The following is a 25,632-nucleotide window of genomic DNA, read 5'->3' as shown; positions in this document are numbered from 1 at the left end:
GGGGGGGGGGGGGGGCAGGTTGTTTTTGTTGCCATTTGTGGAGCCCGGGCTGTATGAGCAGATGTTGGCTGTATGTGACATCGCTTAGAGCACCTTTAAAGACCCGTGGGGTCCCCTCAGCGCCAGATAGCAACACAGTCATGACAAAGCTCCTTCAGGGAAGCTTCCTGTGAGGATGAACTATCAGGAACCATCACCCCACCGTAGCCCTGCCTGGAAATTACATACTGCCTATTTATAGTTTAAATGCTTGTTTTTTTAAATATGCTATAAATATCAGATTTTACCTCATGAATGTAAAGCATGCAGTTGATCTGTAGGCTTTTCCAGCATCCTGTGCACTCCTGTCTTACTATATAAGCTCCTTTAATGTTTAGCCTGCTGGGTTGTATTGTATTGTATTGTATTTGTAGGCTACCAATTGAGAAATTCCCTTGTATGCGTGCTGTATGTGTATGTCTATGTGTAAGGTCAATAAAGCAGACTATGTCCTCTTATATTACTGTAACATCGATAATTAATAAAAGGCACTGAACAGTTAATGCAACCTCTGTGTGAACTTAAAGCAATACCATTAATTAAATCTATAATGTATCCTAAACATAAAGACACGGCGCGTGGCGGATCGGATGGCGGAACCATCGATGCGCTGTCGATTTAAAATCACCGGGAGGTAAAGCAGAAACACCGACAGCTCCGGATCTCTTTGATAGGAGTAAATATAAAGCAGATAGAAATGCATGGACGTCTCACCTGAGCGCCGCGGACGAGGCAGCGGAGGGGTATGTCAGCTCTGAAGCGGCCGTGGAGCCTGCGGAGGAGCCTGCCGGGGAGCCTGCCGGGGAGCCTGCCGGGGAGCCTGCCGGGGAGCCTGCCGGGGAGCCTGCCGGGGAGCCTGCGGAGGAGCCTGCCGGGGAGCCTGCCGGGGAGCCTGCCGGGGAGCCTGCGGGGTCTGCGGACAGGCTGGAGGAAGTGTAGCGAAGATGGATCGATGTGTCTCCCTCCGTCCCTCCGTCAGCTGAAGCTCCTGCCGCTGCTGCTCAGCAACAAGTGAGACCTTTTCGGCTGCTCTCGCCCCCTGACTCATCGATCAGCTGTTCGACACCGAACAGCCAGGCCTGCGATTGGCCGCTGCGAGCCGCCATGCACCGCCCACCTGCGCGGTTTCGTCACATTCTGGAAACAGAACGCGCGCACACGCACACGCACCCACGCGCACCCACGCACGCACACACACACACACACACACACACACACACACACACACACACACACACACACAGCTATTTAAAAGAAAGGGAAATTCAAAAAGATCAATTTAAATATAAATTCATACTTACATCTGACTGTAAATAGATAAATAACTTCCTGGAGACCATTGCAACATTTACCCAAGTTCTGCACTTCAGTACTATTTTAAGGAAGGCCTACTTCTACTTCTGTTTTCTACATTATACTTCTACTACTCCACATCGCAGATTCAGATTAACACAAAACTTATATATAACGATGTATTATTATAGGTGAAACTACCCGGGAATAAAGTCAGTTAAGGCTCCACCTTTACCAGCTGCAACACTGAAGTGTTGAACCTGCATCAATAATTATAACCCTCTAACATATGATTCTGAAATGGTCCATTCTGCATGAGGAGTACTTTAACTTTTGGTACTTTTACCACATTTTGATGCTGATACCTTTGTACTTGTACTTTAATATGATTTTGAATGATTTAGAACCGATATTGCGACTTGAACAAAACAGAAAATAAAATATTAGGCTGATGCATTTAACCCCCAACTAGCCACTAAGAGAAATAAAGAAGCAGCTTTTCTTCTTAACTTCCTATCATTTTGAGATCTATAACACACACACACACACACACACACACACACAGACACAGACCACAAACACAGCTGTCCTGTGGTGTGTGCATGGTGTCATTGTTGTGAGGGGCCCACCCAGGACCACGCTGTTTACAATAAACGGTTCAGAGCTGCTGCGCACCGCCGACACAACGGAAGTGCTAAAAATACAAATGCGCTGAGTGCTTTAGTGATACAGCAGAGAAAAGAGCTTTTTCAGGGTTTCCCCTGCTGGTTGATCTGCAGCAGCTCTCTCGCAGCATGTGGCAACTTTATCAGAGCTGGAATCAGTGGATGACTTTTGATTTAGACCTCAAAACCTGACACTGTGGAGCTAAATCCATCAAAACATAAATATATTGGTGCATCATTAAATATTAACAGTGAAGAAGCAACTGATGGTGTGTTTTAGGGCTAATGATTATTTTCTTTGTTCTATTATTTTTTCTCAATTAATGCATTAGTTATTTGGTCCATAAAATATCAGAACGTGGTCCAAAATGTCAATCAGTGTTTCCTAAAGGCCAAGACGACGTCTTCCAATGTCTTGCTTTGTCCACAGCTCAAAGACATTCAGTTTACTGTCAGAGGAGCAGAGAAACTAGAAAATATTCACTTTCAACAAGCTGCAATCAGAGAATTATGACCTTTTTTTCACAAAAATGACTTCAACTAATTAATTCTACTAAACTTAAAAAATCATTTAATAGCTGACTAATCGATAGCAGATCTAGTTTTTATTTTTACATTTCTAGGCCTGTTGCTGTTCTTAATAACAGTACATACAAAACAACACCACCAGGCACAGCAATTGAACATTTCAGTATCATATTATTTATGATTATCCTAATCATTCGAAGTCAGTCACATGGTTTCATGTTGCTAAACCTCTTGCTTAAAAATTGTGAGTTTAAGTCCTCGCGGAGAGCATTGCAGGATGTTCTGAACACAGTATTCAGTACAGGATGCTGATGAGGACAGTGCTACAAGCTTTTTAAACAAGTGTCAAGGTTCACAAAGCTCTACGCAGCCACAGAGTTACTCTGAAAATCTATACTTTTAAAGGAAGAGGTAGATTTGTAGGTGGAAATGAAATTTAACAAAACACCATGTAACATTTGGCTTGGTGTTAAAAGAATACAAAGCAGCAAAAACTAATTGTCAATATGATGTTTAGGTTTGATTTGTGACCTGAAACATCAGCTGAATTAGTGGTTTTTCTTTCACAATCTAAGAGGAAACAGCTGCTTTGTATTTTGCACCGGCATCCAGCAATCACAGCGAGAGAACATCAGTCAGATACAACATGCTAAAGGTCATGCTACATGGTTTCGTGTTGACATCCAACAGATGCCAACTGTCTGCACATCAGCATTAGTGTTACATTCAGAGCATGAGTGCAGCTCAGAGAGAGGCCGAGATGTCCCAGAAGGCCACCGTACGGAGAATAAACTCCTGATTTACAGCATGACCTTTACTTTGGGTCGTATTCCGGCCTCCGCTGGGGAAGCTAAGCTATGAAACGCTCCTGTGGGTCGTATTAGAGCGCAGGAATAAACGACCTACTGTACGTCATCATATGGTTTGGAGTACTTTTTATTCCTCTGGCATCAGCCTCAGGCTTAACACATTTGAAACCATCCTACAAGGTTGTTTTTTAGTGTGTGATGAGTATTAGCACAGGAATAAACTGCATTGGACATTTTTCTCGCCTGTTAATGTGTGACCACACTTCTTCAAGAACAAAAACATCACCTCTCCACCTCTTCTGTCTGCTGGAGAGCAACATTAACGTTAGCAAAACACACAAGAAGAACAGAAAACAGACACCATGATTGACTTTTACAAAATCTGTATTTGCAAAAACAAAACAAAAGTTGCAAGTGAAGTCGATGTTTTTTTTTTTTTACAATACCAGTGAAATTTACAAAAACAAGATGGTGCAGGAACGGTTGTTGGGACCCGATGTTTGACAAAACAAAACAAAATCCATTTTTAGAGAAAAAGAAGCCAGTCAATAATAATTATGACAGTTTTTTCCCCACGTATTGTAGCGCAGGCAGGTTGGTCAGTGGTGGTCAATGAGCCTCCGTAACCACGGGATCTTAGTGGAAACCAGATCCAAGTCCTGCAGGACTCCTCACGTAAACAGACAATCCCCAAAATGTCTGTCACGATGCCACAAAGCAAGGCACTAAACCCTGAACAGCCGCACTGGAGCTGCTCACTGGCAAATTATAATTAGTCTCAGCAGACAGGTTATCAGAACAGTCAACTTTGTAACGCATCAGCCAAAAAGATCCAAACAAACCAGACTTTCCTTTAGATTTGTGATATGAGAAGCATCATGGAAGTCTGCATTCTCACTCTCGTAGTGTTGATTCAGAACCATAATGATCGGTCAAGTAGTGATTGTAAGATGATGTTAAGACAAGAACTCATTAATGGACACACAGGCACACAAATCCAGTCCTTATAAATATAGTTGCAGTTCACCAGATGATCAATCAGTCCACTATTTAACAGATTTGGGATTTTCACATTGATAATAAGGTCTGTAATACCACAGGGAGTGATTGTTCCCACCTGGACCAAGGCAGGTAGGACAAAGGTCAATAGGGTCACTATAAGAAAACTAAATCTGAGAATGAAGTCAAAATATTGGAGGACAAAAGCTTTATGTGTCCAATGAGTGAAGTAGCAGGTTTCACCAATGAGCACCTTATCATAAAGGTTTAGAGATAATGTTATATGACTCAAATAACTGGATTTGTGTGGAAGCAGCAGCTGGAGCGCAGCGAGGTCCAAACACACGCAAAAATAATCTTATCATAGCAAAACTACATTTTGGTTTCGCAGCAACCTACTTTATTCTGTTTATAACATTTGTCTTTTTAGAAAGTGACTATTTAATTCCTAAAATTTAAAAAGGTATAATATGTAGGATTTTCAAAAAAAACAAAAACACCAAAAAACCATATATTGACAAATACAAAAGTAATCCCGCCTTAGCTCCAATTCTTTGCCCATTTTTGGATTAGCTAAGGTCAGGCGCTGCCAGGGTGGCGACGGCCGAAGCCACCAGGACCGCCGACTTTGAGCCTAATTTGGTCTCTTTAGTAACCTATGGGTGACATCACGGAGACGAGGTCTTCCACCGTCAAACATTGTTCTGCACTCCCTCTCTTCATTCCCTCTCTTCATTCCCTCGGCCACTGCTGCACTCTCTCTATTATGCTATTAGAGGATATTACACCTTTAAGATTACTGTTTTTTTTTTCCCCCAAATCAGTGACCCCAATACTCCGTCAACCGTATAAATCACAACATCCGCCGGTCGTTTTTGACCATTTCAACGGCCGCCTTGGTACACCAGCTAACAAACCAGATGCAATTTACCAGTCATAACAATGTTTATAATTATTCAAAACATAGTAAGTGATGAATCAACATGTGCCGACAGATTATTGTAATTTGAGATTCTGACTGTGAAGAAAAACAGAAAACTTGTCTCGTCTTAAAATATCACAGCCCAAACTGAGCTAGCTTGCCTACACCTGATTGTCATTCAGCTCAGCAACCATGTCTCCGGTGATTATTAACATGAAACATCACAACACGTTTCGTAATCTGTGAGTCATTGTCAGTCTGTCCCTTACTCAGACAAAAACAAAAACAGCTGACAACGTACCGGCTGGTGAGCAGCCGAGGAGACAAAGTACAAAAACGCCTACCAGATATTTCTTCTGAGTGAATGTCTCTGAAGAAAACAAATTGGCAAGTTCACGGTGAACCAACTTCAGCCTGCAGGGTCTCAGACCTGCTCCCTCCCAGCACATGGACATTAGGAAGTGGAGACTACATTTTCTGTGCTGGTTCTATAACAGCAGGGGGGCGTTAGAAGGAGTCCAGACCACGACTACAGCTTGAAGTTAAAGGAAAGGAGGCTGCTGCTCTTATGCACTCTTCCAAGAGTGTTGCTACACAACGTGAACATGAATACACAGCAATAGTCACTATAATTCACTGGTCACATCGTTCTCGTAGCTAGCTGTTCTTTGCAGGAATTATTAACAATGTTAGAAAATAAACTCTATTAGCTTGAAATTAGCTTTAAAAAGCCTTCATCCTACTCTTCGAACAAGGCCTCACAGTTATTGGGTTTGCAGACAAAGAACCAGCAAAATGTTCAATGAATCAGCAGGAGTACAGTGCATCTGCAGTATAATACACAGCTGCAGTATAGTATGTATATATGCATTTAGAAAGGTTCATGACAAACAGCGAGTGAGCTACGGCCCCCAACCCTCCCTTGGTTTATATACAGTCTTGACTTTAGTGCGCGCGTGTGTGTGTGTGTGTGTGTGGGAGGGGGGGGGGGGAGACCGATGTGACAGAAGACGGCATCTAAAAGTTTGCTTTCATTTTCAAGGAGCACCAGATCAGCAGGAAGTATTCAAGAAAACACGTTGTAGAAAACTTGACTGACGAGCGCTGAACTGGAAGACAGAAGGAATGGAAACCGCAGTCCTGGCCGAGAGAGGGAAAGTGTCTGCAGGCTGTGTTTATGTGCATATCTCTTTGTCACATTACCTTGATAGGGATGAATTATAACAGGGCCTTATCACAAATGTCATCTTTTGCATAAATGACTGTTCATTGCTACAAAGTACAGTGTGAAACTACAGATGTCTGCTGATAAAGACGCCTGCTTCAGGGCCAAAGGGGGTGTATAATAACCTGAACTGTGATGTGATTAATTCTCTATAGTTTCATTCTGCCTGCTGTGGCGGCCTTGGGTATTTGAAAATGAATTTAATTTGCAGTGGCTGATTTGAATGTCCTAATGTGAAAAAAACAAGTTGCGGGAGTTATTAAGTTGAGCATGAAAACTTTTTTCAGTCCATTTAGAGAACTTGTGTCTGACAACCAACAGAACGCTGCTGTTGTTAAACATCACGACGAAATTAACAAAGGCCTGATGCCAAATCTTTAGAGTATGTTTGCAAGGAAAACAGTTCCCTCTCAGTGCTGCCCAGAACCTAACAACACAGGTCGGATAATTACTTTAGCTCTTGTGTTTGTGTGTGTGTGTGTGTGTGTGTGTGTGTATTATCAGCAGCTGTTACTCACTAGTCTACAGTGTGGATTTTCATGAAAATGTTTCCTGCCTTCAAAGTACTTCTGTTATCTTTCTGTCATCTGCTCTATGGTCCACTTTCACAGAGCACACACACACACACACACCGACTACAATGCAAACTCTCAAATAATAGCATATCTTCAGACACACATTAAGAGCTTGAAGAGCTCTATTAATGGTTGGCGTATGTCTAAAAAAAGGCGCTCTCCTTGCTGATTTGTAACACTCGGTGTAGTGCAGTGTAGTGTTTTCCTTTATTGTTTCAAAATAAAGCACTCGCACTACGAGGAGGACTCAAGAGCTAACTGCCTGATGCATTAACTAGGAAATCAAATATTAATGGATTCAATGGAAGAACACGATGGGCACTCGTCCACTGAGCAGCACGTTTACTGCAAACAGCAGCCGTGGTGTGTTTGTTGGAAAGCGATGAGGATTCTGACGTGCAACACAGAATGAAAACTACCCGCAAATTGCCTTTTTCACCAAAGAACAACCATTAGTTTGTGAAGTGAGTTAGTAACATAAAGTTAAAAAAAAGAGAATGTGGAAAAGTCTACTCTTTTAAAAACACTACAGTAAAATAAAAAAATAAAACATTTAAAATATGCTAAAACATGGGTATGATATTTATGTTTTGTCCAGATTTTATACCCATTTAGGTACCCAAGATGTGTTGTTGTCTTTTCATGATTCATCAAAACCTTTCCTGCTTGTCAGATTGACATCTTGACCACTAAAGTTTATGGTCAACAAGTCCAATCTGGTCTAGATTAAAACAAAACCAAAGTAATATGTCTAGTGTCTAGGACCTGCGTGCTGGAATCAACCGGGAGTGCAGCCTCTATCTCTCGTCGACAGTGCTTCAAAAATCATCACATCTTTCTCTAAAATAAACCAGAAAACAAATCATCATAATAATTATAATACAACAATTACAAAATAGAGATAGCAAAACATCAAACTGATATATCTCTCTATGTTCATTGTACTTAGACAGGAAAATAAGGAGGAAATAAGAGAAAATTCATTTGTTAAAAAGACCACAACTCCAGTGTTTACCTTTTTGACTTAGTGTGTGTTTGCTTGTGTACAGGAAGCTAGTATTTATATGGCTACAAAATAAAGTCTGACTCATTTCTGAGTCTAAAGATCTCCTCCCTCAGTAGTAAGTTCTGGCTGTGATGAGGATAGCGTCCGAGTCTTGGATCTGTCCTTGGGACAAGTCTTTGTAGTGAGAAGATTTGGCTTCCAGACCGTCAAAGAGCGGGATTAAAATGTCGCTCCGCCACTCTCAGCCAATGGGCTCACGGCTCCTTCAAAAGCATCCATTTGGTGTGCAAAACCCCCCCTTCACACTTAACTTCCAGTCGAGGTCCAAATGGAAATATAAAAACAGCAACAATCTTTCCAGGAATTCAATTAAAACTGATAGTTCATATGAAATTGGCTTAAAATCACTCGACAGGGCACACATGCCAACATATGTTCACACACACACACACACACACACACACACACACACACACACACACACACACACACACACACACACACACACACACACACACACACACACACACACACACACACACACACACACACACACACACACACACACACACACACACACACACACACACCCTTATTGCCTCTTATTAAGGGAGAACACTCCCCAGAGTTCAGTGATTCACATAAGGAAAAAAAAGAATACTCCTGCACACCCGGTTTGCACTTTGCAGCTCACAGCTCTTTCTTTGAGTTTCACCCGAAGCACACACCTCTCATCTATGACCTCTGACCTCTTTGGGCCGCCTCGCTGTGTGCAGGAGTATTAAATTCCATCTGAACCTGCACACGCAGCCCTCCAGTCTGGAGATCTTGTTGTTAAATGTCTCATCTCATTCTGTTCTGCCTCATCAGGGGGACGATGCAGGACGGCGGACCCGCCTTCGTTAGGAAGGGGTGTTTAAGAAGCTCGTTGGCCGAGGCCCTCTGAGCCGGGTCTCGCACCAACATCCTGTCCAGGAAGCCTTTGAGCAGAGGGGAGACCTGGGAGAGGGCGAGAAATGAGAGAGAAAGGATCCAGTCAGTCAGGAGTTAATGTACCATGTAGGTTTGTAAAGGAGTAATCAGTCATGTTTTTATGTGGTTTGGCAAAATTATTGGGAAATGACACCATTGTGAATCAATCAAACCACATGTACACAATCAAGCAGATGGCTGGGTTTTACCAACCGGGTGGTTGTGGATAACAGTTTCACATGAGCTCCACATGAGTGAGACTGCTGTAAAACCTGAGTTTCCCTAAATGCCTTTAATCAATGATCAGATATCTCGACTACAGTAAATTATGACGGTGCAGACTATAAATAACTTTCTTTTCTAGTCAAAGAATTTGGACTTAAGTAGAAAGGAACACACACTTTGTATGGCTGTGTTATATAATATGATAGTGTTAGTTCTAGTCTGGCTTTAGATTGAGCCCCTGCTTTATTTAGCTATCTCAGTGCCTTTGTAACTTTAATGTTATCAGTAGTTGAGATGGTGGCAGTGGTGTTTGGATCTGTGCCAGGATGGAGATAACCTCCATCATTGTTGCTCAAAGAAACCTTTAAAGAAGAAGTTGATAAAAGGTCATAGAATCCTCAACACTCTTTTAATGCAGTGTGTCACTTTTCAACACCAGGCAACTAAAGTGCAAGATGTCTTTTCTCTTTCTCTTGTTGAAGCAAAGGATTCATGTTATAATAGACAACATATGTGATTTTATAGCAATTTGATTTTTGATATTTTATGTAAGATTAGATTAGTGATTGGTGTCAACTATAACTATATTAATCTACATCTATTTTGATAACCGATTAATCAGCTTGAGTGATTTGTGATGGAAAGAAATGTCAAATTCTCTGACTCCAGCTTCTTAAATGTTAATAGTTTCTAGTGTCTTCTCTCCTCTGTGACAGTACACTGTATATCTTTGAATTGTGGACAAAACAAGACATTGGAGGGTGTCACACTGATTGACTTTAAAAAAACAACAACTATTTTCTAACATTTTATAGACCAAACAACTGAATTAAATGATGAAAATAATCGTTAGTAGTCTTAAACATAACTGACATCTACCAATGGTGCGTCACACAAACTGCTCGGTAAAACTTGAGTTTTCTTTTCTTTGTACCTTGTGCAGGTTCTTCAGTTTGGGAGGCAGGTTGTCCCGGATCATTTTCATGGCTTTGAGAGGCGGCTCGTTGAAGTACGGTGGCTCCCCGTCAACCATCTCTATTACCATGATACCCAGAGACCAGATGTCCACCTGGACACAGAGACAGTCAAGAACAAGAAGGGATGTGCTTGTTTAGATGTTTAAAGAACGAATGACAGTTAAATCCTGAGGGAAGTGTGAGTGTTACCTCTGGTCCATAAGGCAGTCTGGATATGAGCTCCGGTGCCATCCAGTACGGTGTTCCCACCAGAGACTTCCTTCTTTGCACTTCCTTAGACACCTGGGCACAGAAACCAAAGTCTGACAGCTTCACCTGGAGACAGAAAGAGATAGATGGAAACAGACGTATATAAATGTCAAGATTGAAGGATAGAGAAATGCAACAACTCTCTGCATCTACTTTATTTGTGAAGCAGTCAGAGGCTGTTACGCGAATAAAAACAAAGTCATGTACATTTTATGAAGCCTGATATCACAAATCACAGATTTGCGTCAAGGAGCTTTACAATCAGTACAGCATACAGCACCATTTACCTTTAGACCCTCATTCAGATTAAAAAGAATCCCTTAAAAACTCTTTTACAGGTGTTAGAAACCTCAGCAAGAGTAACAAAGTAGGGACCCCTCTCCCAGGACGTGTAGACTGGGAATTGAAGTCATGTGTACAGAATAACCAACATAGTAAAATTGCAGTATAGACAGATGAAGGAAAGTTAATAAAAACGTTTTTTTTTTTAAAACAGCAGCTCAAAAATTAGTATTCAAATTAGGGATCTGAGGCACAGTTTATACTTCAGTATTTGAGTAATCCAGTCCAATAAAATGTGTGATTCCTGAAAGTCCTCCTTGCTATCTTGAGAAAGTTTGTGCATGGCTGGGTATCTAGACGGAGAAGCGGCCTTTGATGTCGACCACATGCCCGGCTGCCAGCCTCAGATGGCTTGGAGAGAGAAATGAAACAAACTTTCTATGAGAACCGGCGCACACATGCGTGTAAACAATTACATAAACATGTAACACGATGGTGACCACTGGACCGAGCTCCGTAGACAACAGCAAAAGCTGTGACCGGCACACAGGTGCATTCATATAAAAGAAACACACCCTACTGATGAGAAACACTTCAGGCTTGATCGAGTCTGCTTCCCCTGCCGGGCCAAAGCGAAAGCAGCAACTCAAACCCAACCCAGCACTAAAACCCCAGCAGGACGCTTTCTGTTTGAACGTGTGACCAAACAGAGGTCTTCATCTCTGGTATAATCAAAACGAATTAACACAACCTTAACAAACCTTTTTTTTTTCTTGGTGGTTACAAAGTAATGCACATCCAGAAGTTGCACGAACACATAAGAACATAAAGAAACACTGTGAGCTGCAGTGTAAAGTGTTTAAAAAAAAGGATTTTTACCCCTGTGTGGCACACAGATAATTCCTTTAATTCAATATTATTAACATATTTAAAGCTTGTGCATAATGACTATCATTAGACTGATGCTGAGTCTGCAACAGGGGTGTTGAAATTAATCATTACATTGATGCATCGTGATGCGGTGGTGGACGATTCCGCATCGATGCAGTGACAGACAGCCGATTATTGCCTAATGGTGTTGCTTGTTGATTTTCCAGTCGCTGCTTTTTTGCCTTTTGTCTGTTGTGTTCAAACTGCTATATTCAGTCGTTTTTAGAGCAGATACAATAAAAAGGTGAGTTCAAATATATGTGACTGCTTGAATTTGTTGATGAAAACCATGTGAGGCCAAATATAATACTATTGCGGGGGTGGTGCATAGTGATGCATTGGGATTCAAACCCATAGTCTGCAGCTGAAAATACTTAATTTGATAGGAAAAGTCAACGAGTTGACACACCTTTGATGCAAAAACAAAAATAAAAAAAACTTTTCCCAGAGCAGATCATGCAGAAGAAGCACTTGTGTCAATGTGTCAAGATGTCAAGTGTCAGTGGCTGACCATGCATAGCGCTTCAGACCACAGCTCAGAAAGACATGCAACAAACACTTGTCAGCTGTTATCAAAGATGCTGTGGCTGATACTACATGTTAGCTCACCTTGGCATCCCGTGTGACTTTGCACATACAGGAAATGTTGCAAGGGTTTTTCCTCGGTTGTTAGAGCGCTTAGGTGCAAATGACTTCATTTGCATTTTGCCTAAGCTGTATAATGGCTGAATGCAGGAGACGCAGCCAAAAAAAACTGCATAAAGCTGCAGGACTATTTAGTTAATAATAAAATAAGGAAATTTAACAAGTGATGTGGCAGAAAAATGGATCCTCTGAACACACACACACACACACACACACACACACACACACACACACGTGTTTCCAGTTCTTCAGGCTAATAAGACCTCTGCTCATGTTGAATGTGGGCCAGAGCGTATGCTGCATTCATACCACGCCCAATATCAAGGACCGTTTTTCCGACTGCCAGTATTCACGTGGTCGAGATGCGTGTACAACATACATATGTATTGGGATGGCATAACAACTTGGTGCATTACAGGCATCAACTGTTGGGCGTAGCCTAGAGCATCGGGTGTATAGGCCTACCTGACTTGGTTTACTTGTTCCCGCAATAGCACACAATATTTGCAACTAATTTAAGTTACTCTGTTAAAACCAATGGACAACTACAAGCCTAATCGATACCACATTGTGGATATTGGCCAACTATATTACAAGCATGCGTGAATTTTCTATAATTTTCATGTAAACAAAAATCTACACTGTACATTTACTACCACTTAACAAGTAAATTGTAAATTTCCTCAAAGGAGCTTCCCTTGTCTTGTAACACAAGGAGAACCTGCCAGAGCTTCCTGTATTTGGCCCGAAAGTCAGAACCATCCAAAAAATGCTTTCACACTACAAACGAACCGGTACATGGTTCAGTTTGGTCCGGACCAAGACTACCTCTTTTGATCGGACCAAAATGTGTTCTTTTTATCCGGGCCATGGTCCGAGGCACCTTTCACACCTGCAATTTTGGCTTGAATCTAAGTTAAAAATCCAAAAGTCTGGACCAATTGAAGGGGGGGGTGAAAACGCCCTACGTCACAAGCTACATCAAAGCACTCACAGCATTTAGCAGAAAGCTTGCCTCAACTTATCAGCCACTTATGTTTGTGTGTGTGTGTGTGTGTGTGTGTGTTGACTATGACTCAAGTCAAGTTCCCTGTTTCCCTGGTCTCGCTGTGCAACCATGCTGGTTTCATTTACTGTAACAAGGAGAAACATGTTGATCAACAAAGACAGAAAGTTATTTGCACGAGTCTCAGATCTACAGTAGTGGTTGATAGAGAGGCATTAAGTTGATCAAAACTGTACTTTTTATTCTTAAGACACTGGGTGCTTCTGCCAGTGGGTGCTGTGCTGAGTTTGTGCATCCGGTAAGACGCATGCATACCATAAGCCTTTCTCACAACAGACATGTCACGAAAGGAAATAGCTTGTGTAGCTAATACCATTAATGAACAGTGCATGATAATGATGGTCTACTGGATCATTTAAGTGAGACAGGTCCACAACTAATGTTACTACTAATGTAATTAATGTTAGTGACACCTGTGCTCGTCCTGCTACGACTCATCAAGATGTCCACCAGCATAAAAGCAGTGTCTCTTGGCAAAGTGCTGCCTCAGCCACAGTGCTGTGGTTTGACATTTTAAAACAGATGTGGGCTTCTACTAATTTGTGAAAGTGAACTACATATTCACTTTATTTCTGTGAACTCACATACTGAACACTCGTCTCTTGTGGCTGGTCAGCCCACAAGCATATTTTCTTCTGACATTTTAAAAATTGAATGCTTTTTGACAGCTTTAATGTTTTTTTGTTTTTATAATTGCCCTTCCTGCCTATAAAGCAGTAAGATGTTATTTTTTCCGGTGTTGTGTTGAGAAAAAGCAATGTGTGGTTTGTGGTACATACGCGGCCATCGTGAGTGAGAAGGATGGAGTCACTCTTGATGTCTCTGTGGATCACACCCTGTGTGTGGAGGACAGACAATGCCTTCAGGACGGACAGACACACTGTGGCGATCTGCTCCTCGTTCATCCTGCAGAGGAAAGAAGACGCCGGAGAGATTTAGACTTTTCACTCATTCTGGTTTTGCGGTTTCATTAGAACGGCTTTTTTCTGTTTAAAGCTTTGTGTCTATGTTTCATACAGATAGTCATACAAAAATGTTGCAAGAATCTGAAAAACTTTCATTTAAATTAACAAAAAAAGAGAAGTGAAATGACACAGGCCATGGTGGTGTGGCTGTCTGTGTCCATTAGGTAACACTGCCCCCTTGTGGGAAGAAAAGGTATTGGTGGGTGAAGGTTTAATAATGGAAATTTAAATTAAAGTCAGTAATAATATAAAGGACTCTAGACATTAAAACACTTTAATCACATGGTAGTAAATTGATTTCATGGAATACAAGGTCATAAACTCGAGCTGTTATCTTTCATTGTCTATTAATCTAGTTGGTTTTGTTCTTATTTAATCAATTAGTTGTTTGATCTAAAAATGTCAGAAAATGTGGACCAATGTTTCCCAAAACCCAAGATGACATAAAATCTTTTCTCACACCTGGTGTGTGTCACAATGTCAGTGAGAGCTCCTCCCTCCAGGAACTCCATGACGACCCAGAGCTCGTCCCCCACCAAGTAGCTGTTGTACATCTCCACCACGTTCTCATGGTGATAGTCCCGCATGATCACAACCTGCAGTTATCATGGAAACAGAAGGACACAGACGGTACAATTACTTGACTCGCTGGACTCAAAAGAACGCCAGTTAAAGAGACTATCATGTGTTTGTAGTGTCAATGCTGCAATCCATCAACAGTCATTAAAGTAGTAGGACACACGCTCAGACTCATTACTCATAAGCTGATTCTAGCGTCTGAAATTTAAAGTGACAATTAGCAACTAATGCGAGTCTGAAAAGAAGCTCTGTTCTTTAACAACTACATAAAAGTCAAACGTTTCATCTATACTGACAGCAGTTTGGACTCTTTCTATGAGAAGTGTTTAACATGATGCGTGCGATACCTTTTTTTGTTGCTCGTGTCTTTATATGCAAAATTTATATTTACTAAATTTGCTATTGTCAGGAAAGTGTGAAATGTACTTTACACTTGTGAATGTTACAAATTAATATGTACACATGAGAAAGACAGCAATGCTCTTTACTGGTTAAAAAGGCACTAAGTCAGAAAAATAGGTCATCTGGTTAGACACTGTATCACGGTATACACTCAGTGTCCACTTTAATAGGTTCACCTCAACATTATAATGCAATCCAGTGCAACAGCTCTGCCATTAAGCCTAATTTTATAATGCCTATGACATGCAGTTTTTGTTTAAGCATGTTTGGTGTTGTACTGGAGTGCATTATATTAGGTGTTTCTAATATCCTGGTACAACAACTCTGATCTAAATAATAATTTAAACATTCAATAATAAGACGTACACATGAACAAGACGTTCAACAAACTAAAACTAAAATGTATGTCAGAGCTGTTCGATTGATCGTATCATGGTACCTGTCCACCTTAAAGCGTCATTTCCTGCTTCCCATTTATTGTCCATGCAATGCATGCTGGTAGCATCGCAGGAACTTTGGAGAAGCGGGGTGTTGATTTGCCCGCTCCATATTTACATAAAGTCGAATGCAGGCTACTTTATGCAAACAGGAGTAGGCGGCTCGACTCTTGTTTTTGGGAAGAGAGGACCGTGAGTTGCAGTGTGTTTAGCGATTGTTAGTAGTGTTATTTTTAGCAGTTCCTTACGTAGCTAATACTAATCCGAGGAAGTGTACCTGCCAATCGGGTGCATAGGATGGCAAGGTAGTTGTGTTTTTAGCGGTTCCTACCATAATTCTAAGCCAAGGAAGTGAATCTGTCAGGGGGGAACAGAGCTACGTGAGCACAGACTTTTTTATGACTGTCAATATAGCCAGGTCTATAACCAGGATCTAACGTCAGCTAATTGGCTGTGCTGTGAAGTTGTGCCTGGCTATGAGAGACAAGCGTCTAGCCCAATTGTTGTGGACGCTGCAGTCTCATCCTGGCAACCTCCCTGAACTTCATGTCCGGGGAGGAGGGGCGGGGGAGACAACTCTCACCAGTATTTTGAATTTGTATTGCAGTAACTACTTTAAACACTTGCCGTCAGTATTATATATTGCACCTTTAAATACATTTAAGCAGGAAATGTGGGTAAAACAAAATCTCATTTAAAAATGTTCTAACACACAGAAAACATTATCTCATTCATTATGTTTGGGCATTGAGTTGCTTTGAATCACAGCTTTTATTCGATCATGAACTCTTACCTCGTTGAAGAGGAGTTCTCTGCGCTGTTGTTTCCTCAGGTCCATCTTCTTCACCGCGACCAGTTTCCCAGTGGTCTTCACTGTGGCGATACACACGATCCCCGTGGACCCCTCCCCTATCTTAATGTAGTGGTCCAGGTAGGTCCGTGGATCCCCAGGATCCACTACCATCTGTAGTGCCGCTCTGAACTGCTCATGGGAAACCCTCTGGGGTTCCCTCTGCGGTGAGCGGCCCTGGGTCGGTGCACCTGACACCGGGGGCCCAGAACGCACAGGGGGTCGCGGGGCTGGAACGCCGGGGTGAGGAGTGTGTGGGTGCTGTGTGGCCTCAGGAGTCAAGGTGGGGTGGGAAGTGTGATGAGGGTGTGGGTGGCTTATAGGGGGCTTGGAGCTAGAGGAACCTCGGGTTGAGCCACTAGAGGGCCCGTTTAGAGGGGAGGATTCATGGTGTCGAACCGGCTGGAAGAAAGAGAGTGTTGTCACAAAACGGAACGTATAATAAATCTAGAGCAAACTATCTCTTCAGGATTGGAGCTGCAACAAGTTATGTATGTATTAATAATTATCACCCTAAAAAATATTATTTCCACATTTCTATAGTAGGAGGGGGCAATATGGAATAAATCCTCTATCACAGAATATGTCATTTTATTTCACTCAGCAAAATCCTTTGAGAGTGTTCATGGATCAAATTACCAGATAGAAAAGTTTTTGCCTAATCTAGCAAATAAAACGTTTTTCCTCATATTAACGCAGAAATGATCAAAATCCAATAATACCATAAAGCAGTCCTTCTCACCGATTTGCAAAATTGCCTGCATCGGCCTAATACAGAGATATTAAAGGGGTGTATTACTGTAAATGGTGTGGGAAATTCTTTGATTTACTGTGCATCAATAAAACAAACAAAACAAAAATCCAAGCCGGGACGTTTTCATTACATAATTCTGTAAAGCACTTTGGCACAAAGCTCATCTATTTTTAATAACTGCTCGACGGTAAGGTTACAGCTTTCAGAGGACAGAATCGGCTAAATCTGACCTGGAGAACAAGGAGCAAAGTGATAAGAGCTATCATCCACCAGCCAATGATTCAATTTGGTCTGCCTTTATCTCTCCGTCAATAGTTTCCCTTAGGGCAAGACACCATCTCTCCTTCTGCCTGTCCTAGCAACAGCCAGTCTGTCTCTCTGTTCACGCTGTTGTCCCTACCTGTCCTGTGGGACTGCGTCCTCCCTCGCTGTCCGTCCTTGGGTAGGTGTTAAACGGCCGTGTGTTCTGTTGGGCAGTCTTCATCACCCCCTCTGTTACTGGCAGGTTTGGGGTGCGGATGTTGGGCCCAGAGAGAGGCCTCTTGTCCCTGGGAGACTGAGGGCTGCCATCCCGAACAATGTAGCTGGACTTTGGCCTTTGGTCACTGGGTTGATCCACCTGAAGACAGGCAGGGTTTGGGTGAGAGATGGAGGGATTATTAGGATGTATAAGAAGGAAAAAATAGATAGAAGAAAAGTGGCTAAAAATTAAGGTAGCAAGCAGACAACAGGCACAGGGTGGATCTCGTTGCAGTGTCAAATTGAAGCCAATCAATGATACTCAAACATTTGTACAATGACCTAAAATTACTTCAAAACCATTTGAGGCAATTTTGTTTACTGCAAGGAGTATCAATGTGCCAAATATAAACAAGTCTACAACTTAATTAATTTATCCATGAGCTAGTGACTGCAGGAAAATGTCTTGTGTGAACAGCAATGTCCAAATAATAGATCTCATCATTAATAAATATGAAACTAAGAGACTGGGTTCGGGCTACATCTTCAGTCCCTACCTGGTCCCGGTCCCGAGGCTCTCTGTCTCTGTGAGGGGGAGGGGGAGGGCCGGAACCTGGTCTGTCCTTGTGTGCCCGGCTGGGCTCTTGGCCCCGGGGCTGCTGCTGGGGCCGACCTTGGACTCCCTCGTCCCACTGAGGAGGACGGTGCTCACGCTGACTCTGGCGGGGGTCCCCTCCACTCTGGTGGAGGTCTGGTCTGGGTCGGTCTCTGGGAAGCAGAGAGATGCAAAGATCAGTAAAGATAGCAGCTCATTGGCTTGTACTGGCAAGATCTGTGCTTTGTTCCAGTGTCCATTATCAAATAATGATGCTACATTTGTGTAGCACGCTGCTACTGAAGTAACAAGCAGAGAGTAAATGCATAACTATCAACCGCTTTAAATCTTATTTTTGTTAAAAAATCTGTTGTTATGCCACCTCCAGCAGAAGTTTAACTACTTACCTGTCTGAGAGGGAGTAGTGTCTGTGGTGAGGATCTCCGTTCTCCTGTCCTCCTCCTCCTGAAGAGCTAGAGTCCTTGCGAGGCTGGATGGGAGGGCTGCCTCGTCGCAGGGAGTTGGAGCGAGTCACAGACATCGTGTCGAATTCATCCAACAGCCAAGTCAGAGAGCCATCCACTCCAAGCTTGCTGCCTCGTACAATTGTCTGGAGATAAACAAGAAAAGGTGGACTATAGTAGATACTGAACAAGATAAGAGGCCCACACATACAAAGCTCGTCATTCAAGTCAGCCGCTTTGGTAACAAAATCCTTTATTCATTTAAAAGTGCTTGCAAAAGTGTGAATGTGCTTATAAATTGTTGGGTACCTGAAATATTAACACGTTTTTGTGTTTAGTCAATTATTAGTAGTTATATCATCATTCCGTTTCAACTTAGTAACTGAATCACATAGTCAAGCTACTCCAGCTAGGAAATAGACGAAGAAAGAAAGAAATGTAGCTTTTGAAGATGAAGTCACTGCTGTGAGCGGGGCGAAGTTTGTGCAAGGGGGGCATAAGTAGGAAGATTTTGATGACCGCAGAATGGATTTTTTCAATGTTGGAGCGTTGCATTTTCTCCTGAACATGAGTTTGCAGCCTGCCTGAGGCCGTCTCTGTGTTACTGCAGCGTAGCACATGGGTCGGTCATCCAGCAAACATTTTGCTGGCGGAGCTGGGCATGAAGGAAGGGTGAGAGCCGTTCATCTAATAAACAAACTTATTTTCTTGTTTTGGAGCGAATGATGGGCAAGATGAGAGTTGAGCGCAGTGCGATATTGAGCGGGGGAGCGGAAACTCTCAGCTCCACGCCGCTCATATGCTCTAGTGAGTCAGTGAGTATATTAAGTTTTAATTGAGTGAACGAGCAGCTTGTTTTAAATTCACAAACTAATAATTCACAACACTGATTTTCATTGATTTTCGCATATCCCACCTTGCGTGGCTCTACAGTAGTGATGACAGTCACGTCGATGAAGGGTTTGGGCCTTTTGGCCGTGTCTTCGATGAGCGACTGCCATTGCCGCGGCAACCCGACAAACTTCTGCTCATGCTCGTCAAAGTCTGTATGTACGCGATGCTCAAAGTTGGATGGAGCGGAGATCTGGATGCGAGACTTCTTCTTTTTGGTGAACATGATGGCGGCTGTGGCAGCTACAGCCTAGCATCAGACCTGCAGGGAGGAAGGAGAAAAGAGAGGCGGGTTAGCAGGAAAGACTGAGGGGAAAAAAATGCAAATGTAAAAAGTGGCGTATGTCAAACATACCACACATGCATGTAGACAGGCATAGAAAGCAACTTCTTTACTTTTTAAAAATCCATTCGAGGGAACATTGAAATACACCTTGCCAAGACAGTATATAAAATATATTGATAAACATTTAAAATAAGCTTGGACTGGTTTTGGTGTGTGTTTCCATATCAAGTTCCACCAATGTTTGACACAGAATAAATACTATTTAAACCATATATTGCAAAACTCTCAGCCACTGGCTGACAGCATTTGAAGCGGTAACCAAACTGGGGTTGATTAAATAAATAAAAAAGTCCTTATTTGCAAAACTCTGTTGTATTGGATATGTTGTTCTACTTGTATTAGTGTCGTCACTCAGGTCATGGATACTGCAAAAAAAAAAGATTTTCAATTTAATAACAAAGCTTCCAGTATTGCATTCTCAAATGCAGTTTTTCCCGCTGCATGAGTAGAAAGAAACGCACCAAGTGCAACATCACAGACATCCCATCGTAAAGACACAAACATGTATTGTGGCTGGCTGGGAGAAAAACTTGTAGGAGTAGTTGTGGAATATTTCTGATTTTACTATCTATCCTGCAAAGCACTGCTCACCAGGTTTGGCTTTAGTCTGAATAGTCTCTCTCTCAACCTTGCTGCTTTGTCAGTGGGTATCAAAAAAAGACACTCCCCCGGTATTCAAACAGAGGCTTGTTGCTGATCGGTGTTGTAGGCTGGACAGACCCTGCTGGGCAGCTGACCAGAGGGGCTACAGGAATGTTAGCAGCCTTTTAAATTCTGCCAGATTCTTCTCTTCTTGTTTTTCTACAAAATACTGTACCAAAGAACAAAAAACAGGGGAAGTCAAAAACAAGGCAATGAAAAAGATGCAGGGCTATGAAGACCAGAGGGGGGGGGTGAGTGCAAGGGCGATCTGGGCTAGTCATGGGTTAGAGGGCATGAGTCATGCTGCCGAGCTTACAGTCTGCAGCGTTAATAAAGCCTTTCCCAGCAGGAGCGTTTGAAGCTTGAAGTCTAGCAGGATACGCCCATGAACACACTGAAAAAAGTGAGGTTCACGGCACCTACACAGAGCTTCAACACAACACTAAAACCAAAGGAATCAGGATACATTTAGGGCTGGGCTTTGCCAATGACTTCCCAAAATCAATTAGATTCTGATTTACAAGGTCCAAATTTGATTAACAATTCCATTCAATATCAATTAGGTTAGGGGAATTTCAGTTACAACACCAATTTAGCTTGGACTTTTTTTTCCCGGGAACTTAAGCTGTAGACTGTACAAGCAAGAACAAAGCCTTAAATACACACCCAGAAAGTTTAAGGATTTATTTTACATAACAGGATCAACATGACAGTGATTGAAAGGCATGTATTAAAAGATTGTATAAATTGATATCAGATCACTCAGAGATTTGATTATTTTAACCAAGCCACTATTTCAGTGACTAGATACATTGGTAATATGGACAATATAACTGAATAATTGTAATAACATTGTGCAAAGCAGGACAGTACTCTACACATCAATCCACTTATTATGCACAGGTGTCCCTTTTCCCCACTTTGTTTTCACACAAATCAAACTGGTTAGGCTCACATCCTTTGACATGATGTACCTATTGTGTAGCTTATTTATTAGCTTTCCCTTGTGATTTACTATCTAATGTTCTAGCTTTTGAATGACAACACAGAATGAGAACAAAAACCCCAATCTAATTTTTGTTAAGTGACACAGAGCACTCCCACCCACTACTGGTCAAACATTTGGAGTCACTTAGAAATTCCCATTGCACTCCATTATAGACATAATACCAGCTGAGATCAGTTGCATTGTTTTTTTAACCAATGCAGCAGTGTTCAGATTACATTATGTGCTTACATAATAAAAAGGGTCCCCTGATGTTTTTCTGGTTAGTTTTTAAAAATAATCAGTTTAGTAAACAGAGTGAGCCATTGGGACATTGGATGAATGGTTGCTGATAATGAACAATGTAGATATTGCATTAAAGATCGTCCACCCACTCAGATCAGCTGGTATTCTGTCTATAATGGAGTCGTATGGAAACTTGCAAGTGACCTGAAACTTTTGACCGGTAGTGTACATTTACCGTTTACGTTTCCAGATCGTGCTATCACATTTATTGTTGAAGGTTTGGAGAATAAAGCTACTTTTAAGTATGTTTTCTCACATTAATTAGACCTTTTTCCAAATACATCCAACCAGATTTTTTCCTAGTTATGTAGTGGCAGTATCCATAAAGTGGAAAAGTGATTGCATACCATGCAGTCATCCATACTACAGTACCACATTACGATGCATGTTCAATTTCTCCACCCAAACGACCAACTCTGGATTTTATAACCACTAGCAAAGGTTTCTCATAACAGCATGGTTACAACACTGGTGATAAATGCCTCATTCCAATCATAATGAGCCTGGTGACAACAGAGGGGAGGCGTGTAATTAACTGCCGAGGCCTATCATCAGTGTACAACTGAGACAGCAACACAGTCAATCATTGCATCTGTACTCACATAACTACTGCCTTAAGGATACAATTAATTAAGAATGGAAGAGAATCCTATTACCTATAGAGTACAGTAACATAAACCAATATGCATGCACCCAATGATTAGATCTACTATCAGCAAGACGGGAACAGCTCGGGCTGTCAGTTAATGTCTTGAGTCGTAATATCTTATTGAAAGAAAAATGAGCTTCAACAAACTACAAATCAGTTTGAAAAACAGTCATGTGGGGATAGAGAATGACAACAAGTCAGAGTCAGTGGTCTGGCTGTGAATCAAGGAGGATTGTGGCTTTTGCTCAATCTTGAGATATGTTAGACTCTAGAGTGGTTGTTGGTGAAAAACAAGATTATTTCTGCTGCTGTCAAGAGCCAAGACACAATGAAGTTGAAATGTACCCAATGCAGGGTGGCAAAGAAAAAACGGATTACAGTGCTCAGCCCTCAAAAGAGTTTGATTTGATAAAGAACTTTATTCCCAAGGTGGCACGTAGTTGTATAAACATAACTGAGTGGGAGGCCTTTACACAGCAATGTGAGGGATGTATTTCTGTGGTTGATGAAATGCATGCAGCATCAGGATATCCTTAGAAAGGAGATGTGATGTTAATACCTCGGTTATACAATCTCCTTTGCACACTATCAAAATGAGAATATGAATGAAGAAGAGAGATGACTAAAGTAATGTTTATTAGTTGTGCCTGAAAGTCAGTGCTACTTTCTCAAATATATGCATGCAATATTAAAATACAGCAAGTATATCTATCTTTCTATCTATCTATATATAAATAATATATTTCCCCTTACTTACAAGCCTTGCACGTGCAGACAGAGAGTCGGACAGGTGTTAGAGGAACAGGTGATCCAGGCATACAGCCAAGGAGTGATTTACAGCTGCAACAGGTGTCTGCTCTCCCAGACCACTAGATGATTCGTTTCATTTAATGTCACACACCAAAACACACGAATCATGTACTCACCAATCCCTTTTTCTGGAGCTGACTAAACTAACCCATTTCTCTCAGCATTAACATCGTCGGTTTATGACTTTTAATACTTAAGATCTTTCACATTCTGCTTCAACTAAAATTTCACAGAAATATCACCTAAACCTAAAATAGTGAGATATGATGCAAACAGATTTTTCACATTAAATATGACAGTACTAAAGGAAAATCTAAATTTGTAAGAATAAATAATTGAGTCATCTTTGCATCCATTTTACAGGATAAATTGAAACTGATATAATACTTTTGAGTATTACTGCAACATCTGTGCCAACAAAGGTCCACACAGAAACTCAAATATAAATGTGGCCACTGATCTCAAAATAAATCATGTTCCGCAATTGGGACATGGCTTTGGACAGACAAATCTTATTTTGAGGATAAAAACAGTTGAAGAGCCCCACTGCTGCACCCTGCAACCTACTCAAACAGTGTCAGTGCTCATGCTCGGCATGCACACGTACACACTCGGAAAATATGCGCTGAAGTTGATGATAAAGGTATTAAAATGTTCTCAGTTCTGCATTTCTGCTGCTTTCAGTATTCTTCTACAATACAACAAATTGCTGCATGAATTTAAGACAATTGGAAGGAAATCATTCCCAACATTGAGCAACACTGAACATTATATTGAATATAAAAGGCATCACTAAAACACACCCACACACATTCCCACACACACACCCCCACACACACACCCCCCACACACACACACACTTCCCACAGAGCTAAACAAGCAGACCCCTCCCTGAACACAACAATCCCAGTAGTTGTAGCTTCCCTGTGTTTTACCCTCCCTCCATCACTACCTCATCACCCCACCCACTCCCCTCAAACTGTTTTTCTGCTCTCCTTCCCCCTAACTAGTCTCCCACCCTCTCATGTCTGGCTGAACAGTGAGAAAGCCTGTCCAGTCAGTGGGCCAGAGGCCGCCTGATGAGCTCTGGATGAAGCTGCTGTCCTCTGTCCTCTGTCCTGATTCAAGTATTGTGCGTAGGTGGTCGACACTCGGAAAAAGACACATAGTCAGTCCCAACAACAGCAATTATACAGTAAGGGATGAACCAGTTCTAAAGTGACACCAGATCTAAATTCATAAGAGTGTTTTTAAATATTCAACATAATTTGGGTTCTCAAGTATGACCAGAATTGTTCCCGATGAGAATAAAAAATGTTGCACAAAAACAAATACAAAAACAACAAATGTCATTTAAAAACAAATACAAAAGATGTTTTACATTCTACTTTACATAAGCAACATCTTAGTTCTCTCCATTGTAATGTTTTAGCATTAAAGATGTCGACATATTAAATGTAACTGGAGCATTTCAGTGCACGGCAGATTAACTTAATCTTTAAATGTGCATTTATTGCTCAAATCAGGACACAAAACTGAACACTACAAAATGTACTATCGACCCGGTGGAGACCTCCGCTCAATAAGTGAAACACCATTACTTTGCAAACACCTCATCAGCATCGACCGCGACAGACAGCGTGCATCACACATTTACTCCCTCCGCTCTAATGATTTTCTGTCTGTCGTTCCATTGAGACATACCTTACATAACCATCTTCCTAAGAAAACAATGGCAAACCTCAGTCAACGTAAACACACTTCAAAGAGTCCAACAAATCTTTATGGCACCAGATGATTCATTTCAGAGACGATGTAGAAGATTTGACCTTAATACCAACTTGTAACACAGCAAATAAACCCATTTAATTACTTGTTAGCTTGCAGTTGATTATTGATAAAATATGAGGAAGCAAAAAAATCCATCCAAACCTGCTAGTTGACTGTATTGTTAATATTTACAAAAGACCTACAAGTTCATGGACTGAATAATGAGGCTTAGCTTTAGTATTTAGTACTTTTAGCCAGTTATTACAAGTTGCAGGCCAACTTGGGCCTAACTGGTCACAATGACTGATAAATCCCCAACTT

The 25,632-nt window shown here is 41.6% G+C and overlaps 2 protein-coding genes across 8 annotated transcripts in view; both read right to left on the bottom strand.

Moving 5' to 3' along the window:
• Positions 1–1,178, bottom strand: part of zgc:152863 (uncharacterized protein LOC562658 homolog) — a 13,773-nt gene extending 12,595 nt beyond the window's left edge. Inside the window, exons 1-2 of one of the 4 annotated variants that reach the window (XM_034867562.1) lie at positions 942–1,178; positions 754–823 (exon numbers count right to left, since the gene is read on the bottom strand). In XM_034867562.1, coding sequence (XP_034723453.1) covers positions 754–823; positions 942–1,087 — 216 coding nt within the window. In that variant the 5' untranslated portion in view covers positions 1,088–1,178. Of the gene's footprint in view, positions 1–753; positions 833–941 lie in introns of all 4 variants that reach the window. The other 3 variants (XM_034867560.1, XM_034867558.1, XM_034867559.1) reach the window with 3 other exon arrangements.
• Positions 1,179–6,235: 5,057 nt separating this feature from the next.
• The window catches only part of pak4 (p21 protein (Cdc42/Rac)-activated kinase 4), a 33,371-nt gene continuing 13,974 nt past the window's right edge, over positions 6,236–25,632 (bottom strand). For 3 of the 4 annotated variants that reach the window (XM_034867554.1, XM_034867557.1, XM_034867555.1), the window contains exons 2-11: positions 19,829–20,065; positions 18,856–19,058; positions 18,411–18,621; positions 17,795–18,013; positions 16,584–17,042; positions 14,835–14,968; positions 14,187–14,313; positions 10,425–10,550; positions 10,193–10,327; positions 6,236–9,060 (exon numbers count right to left, since the gene is read on the bottom strand). In XM_034867554.1, the coding sequence (XP_034723445.1) occupies positions 8,905–9,060; positions 10,193–10,327; positions 10,425–10,550; positions 14,187–14,313; positions 14,835–14,968; positions 16,584–17,042; positions 17,795–18,013; positions 18,411–18,621; positions 18,856–19,058; positions 19,829–20,029 (1,971 nt within the window). In that variant the 5' untranslated portion in view covers positions 20,030–20,065 and the 3' untranslated portion in view covers positions 6,236–8,904. Of the gene's footprint in view, positions 9,061–10,192; positions 10,328–10,424; positions 10,551–14,186; positions 14,314–14,834; positions 14,969–16,583; positions 17,043–17,794; positions 18,014–18,410; positions 18,622–18,855; positions 19,059–19,828; positions 20,066–20,740; positions 20,760–25,632 lie in introns of those variants that run through there. The other variant, XM_034867556.1, reaches the window with a different exon arrangement.

The sequence above is a fragment of the Etheostoma cragini genome, chromosome 3 (assembly GCF_013103735.1).
Source record: "Etheostoma cragini isolate CJK2018 chromosome 3, CSU_Ecrag_1.0, whole genome shotgun sequence".
NCBI lineage: Eukaryota > Metazoa > Chordata > Actinopteri > Perciformes > Percidae > Etheostoma > Etheostoma cragini.
This window is presented reverse-complemented; position numbering and strand designations above follow the sequence as displayed.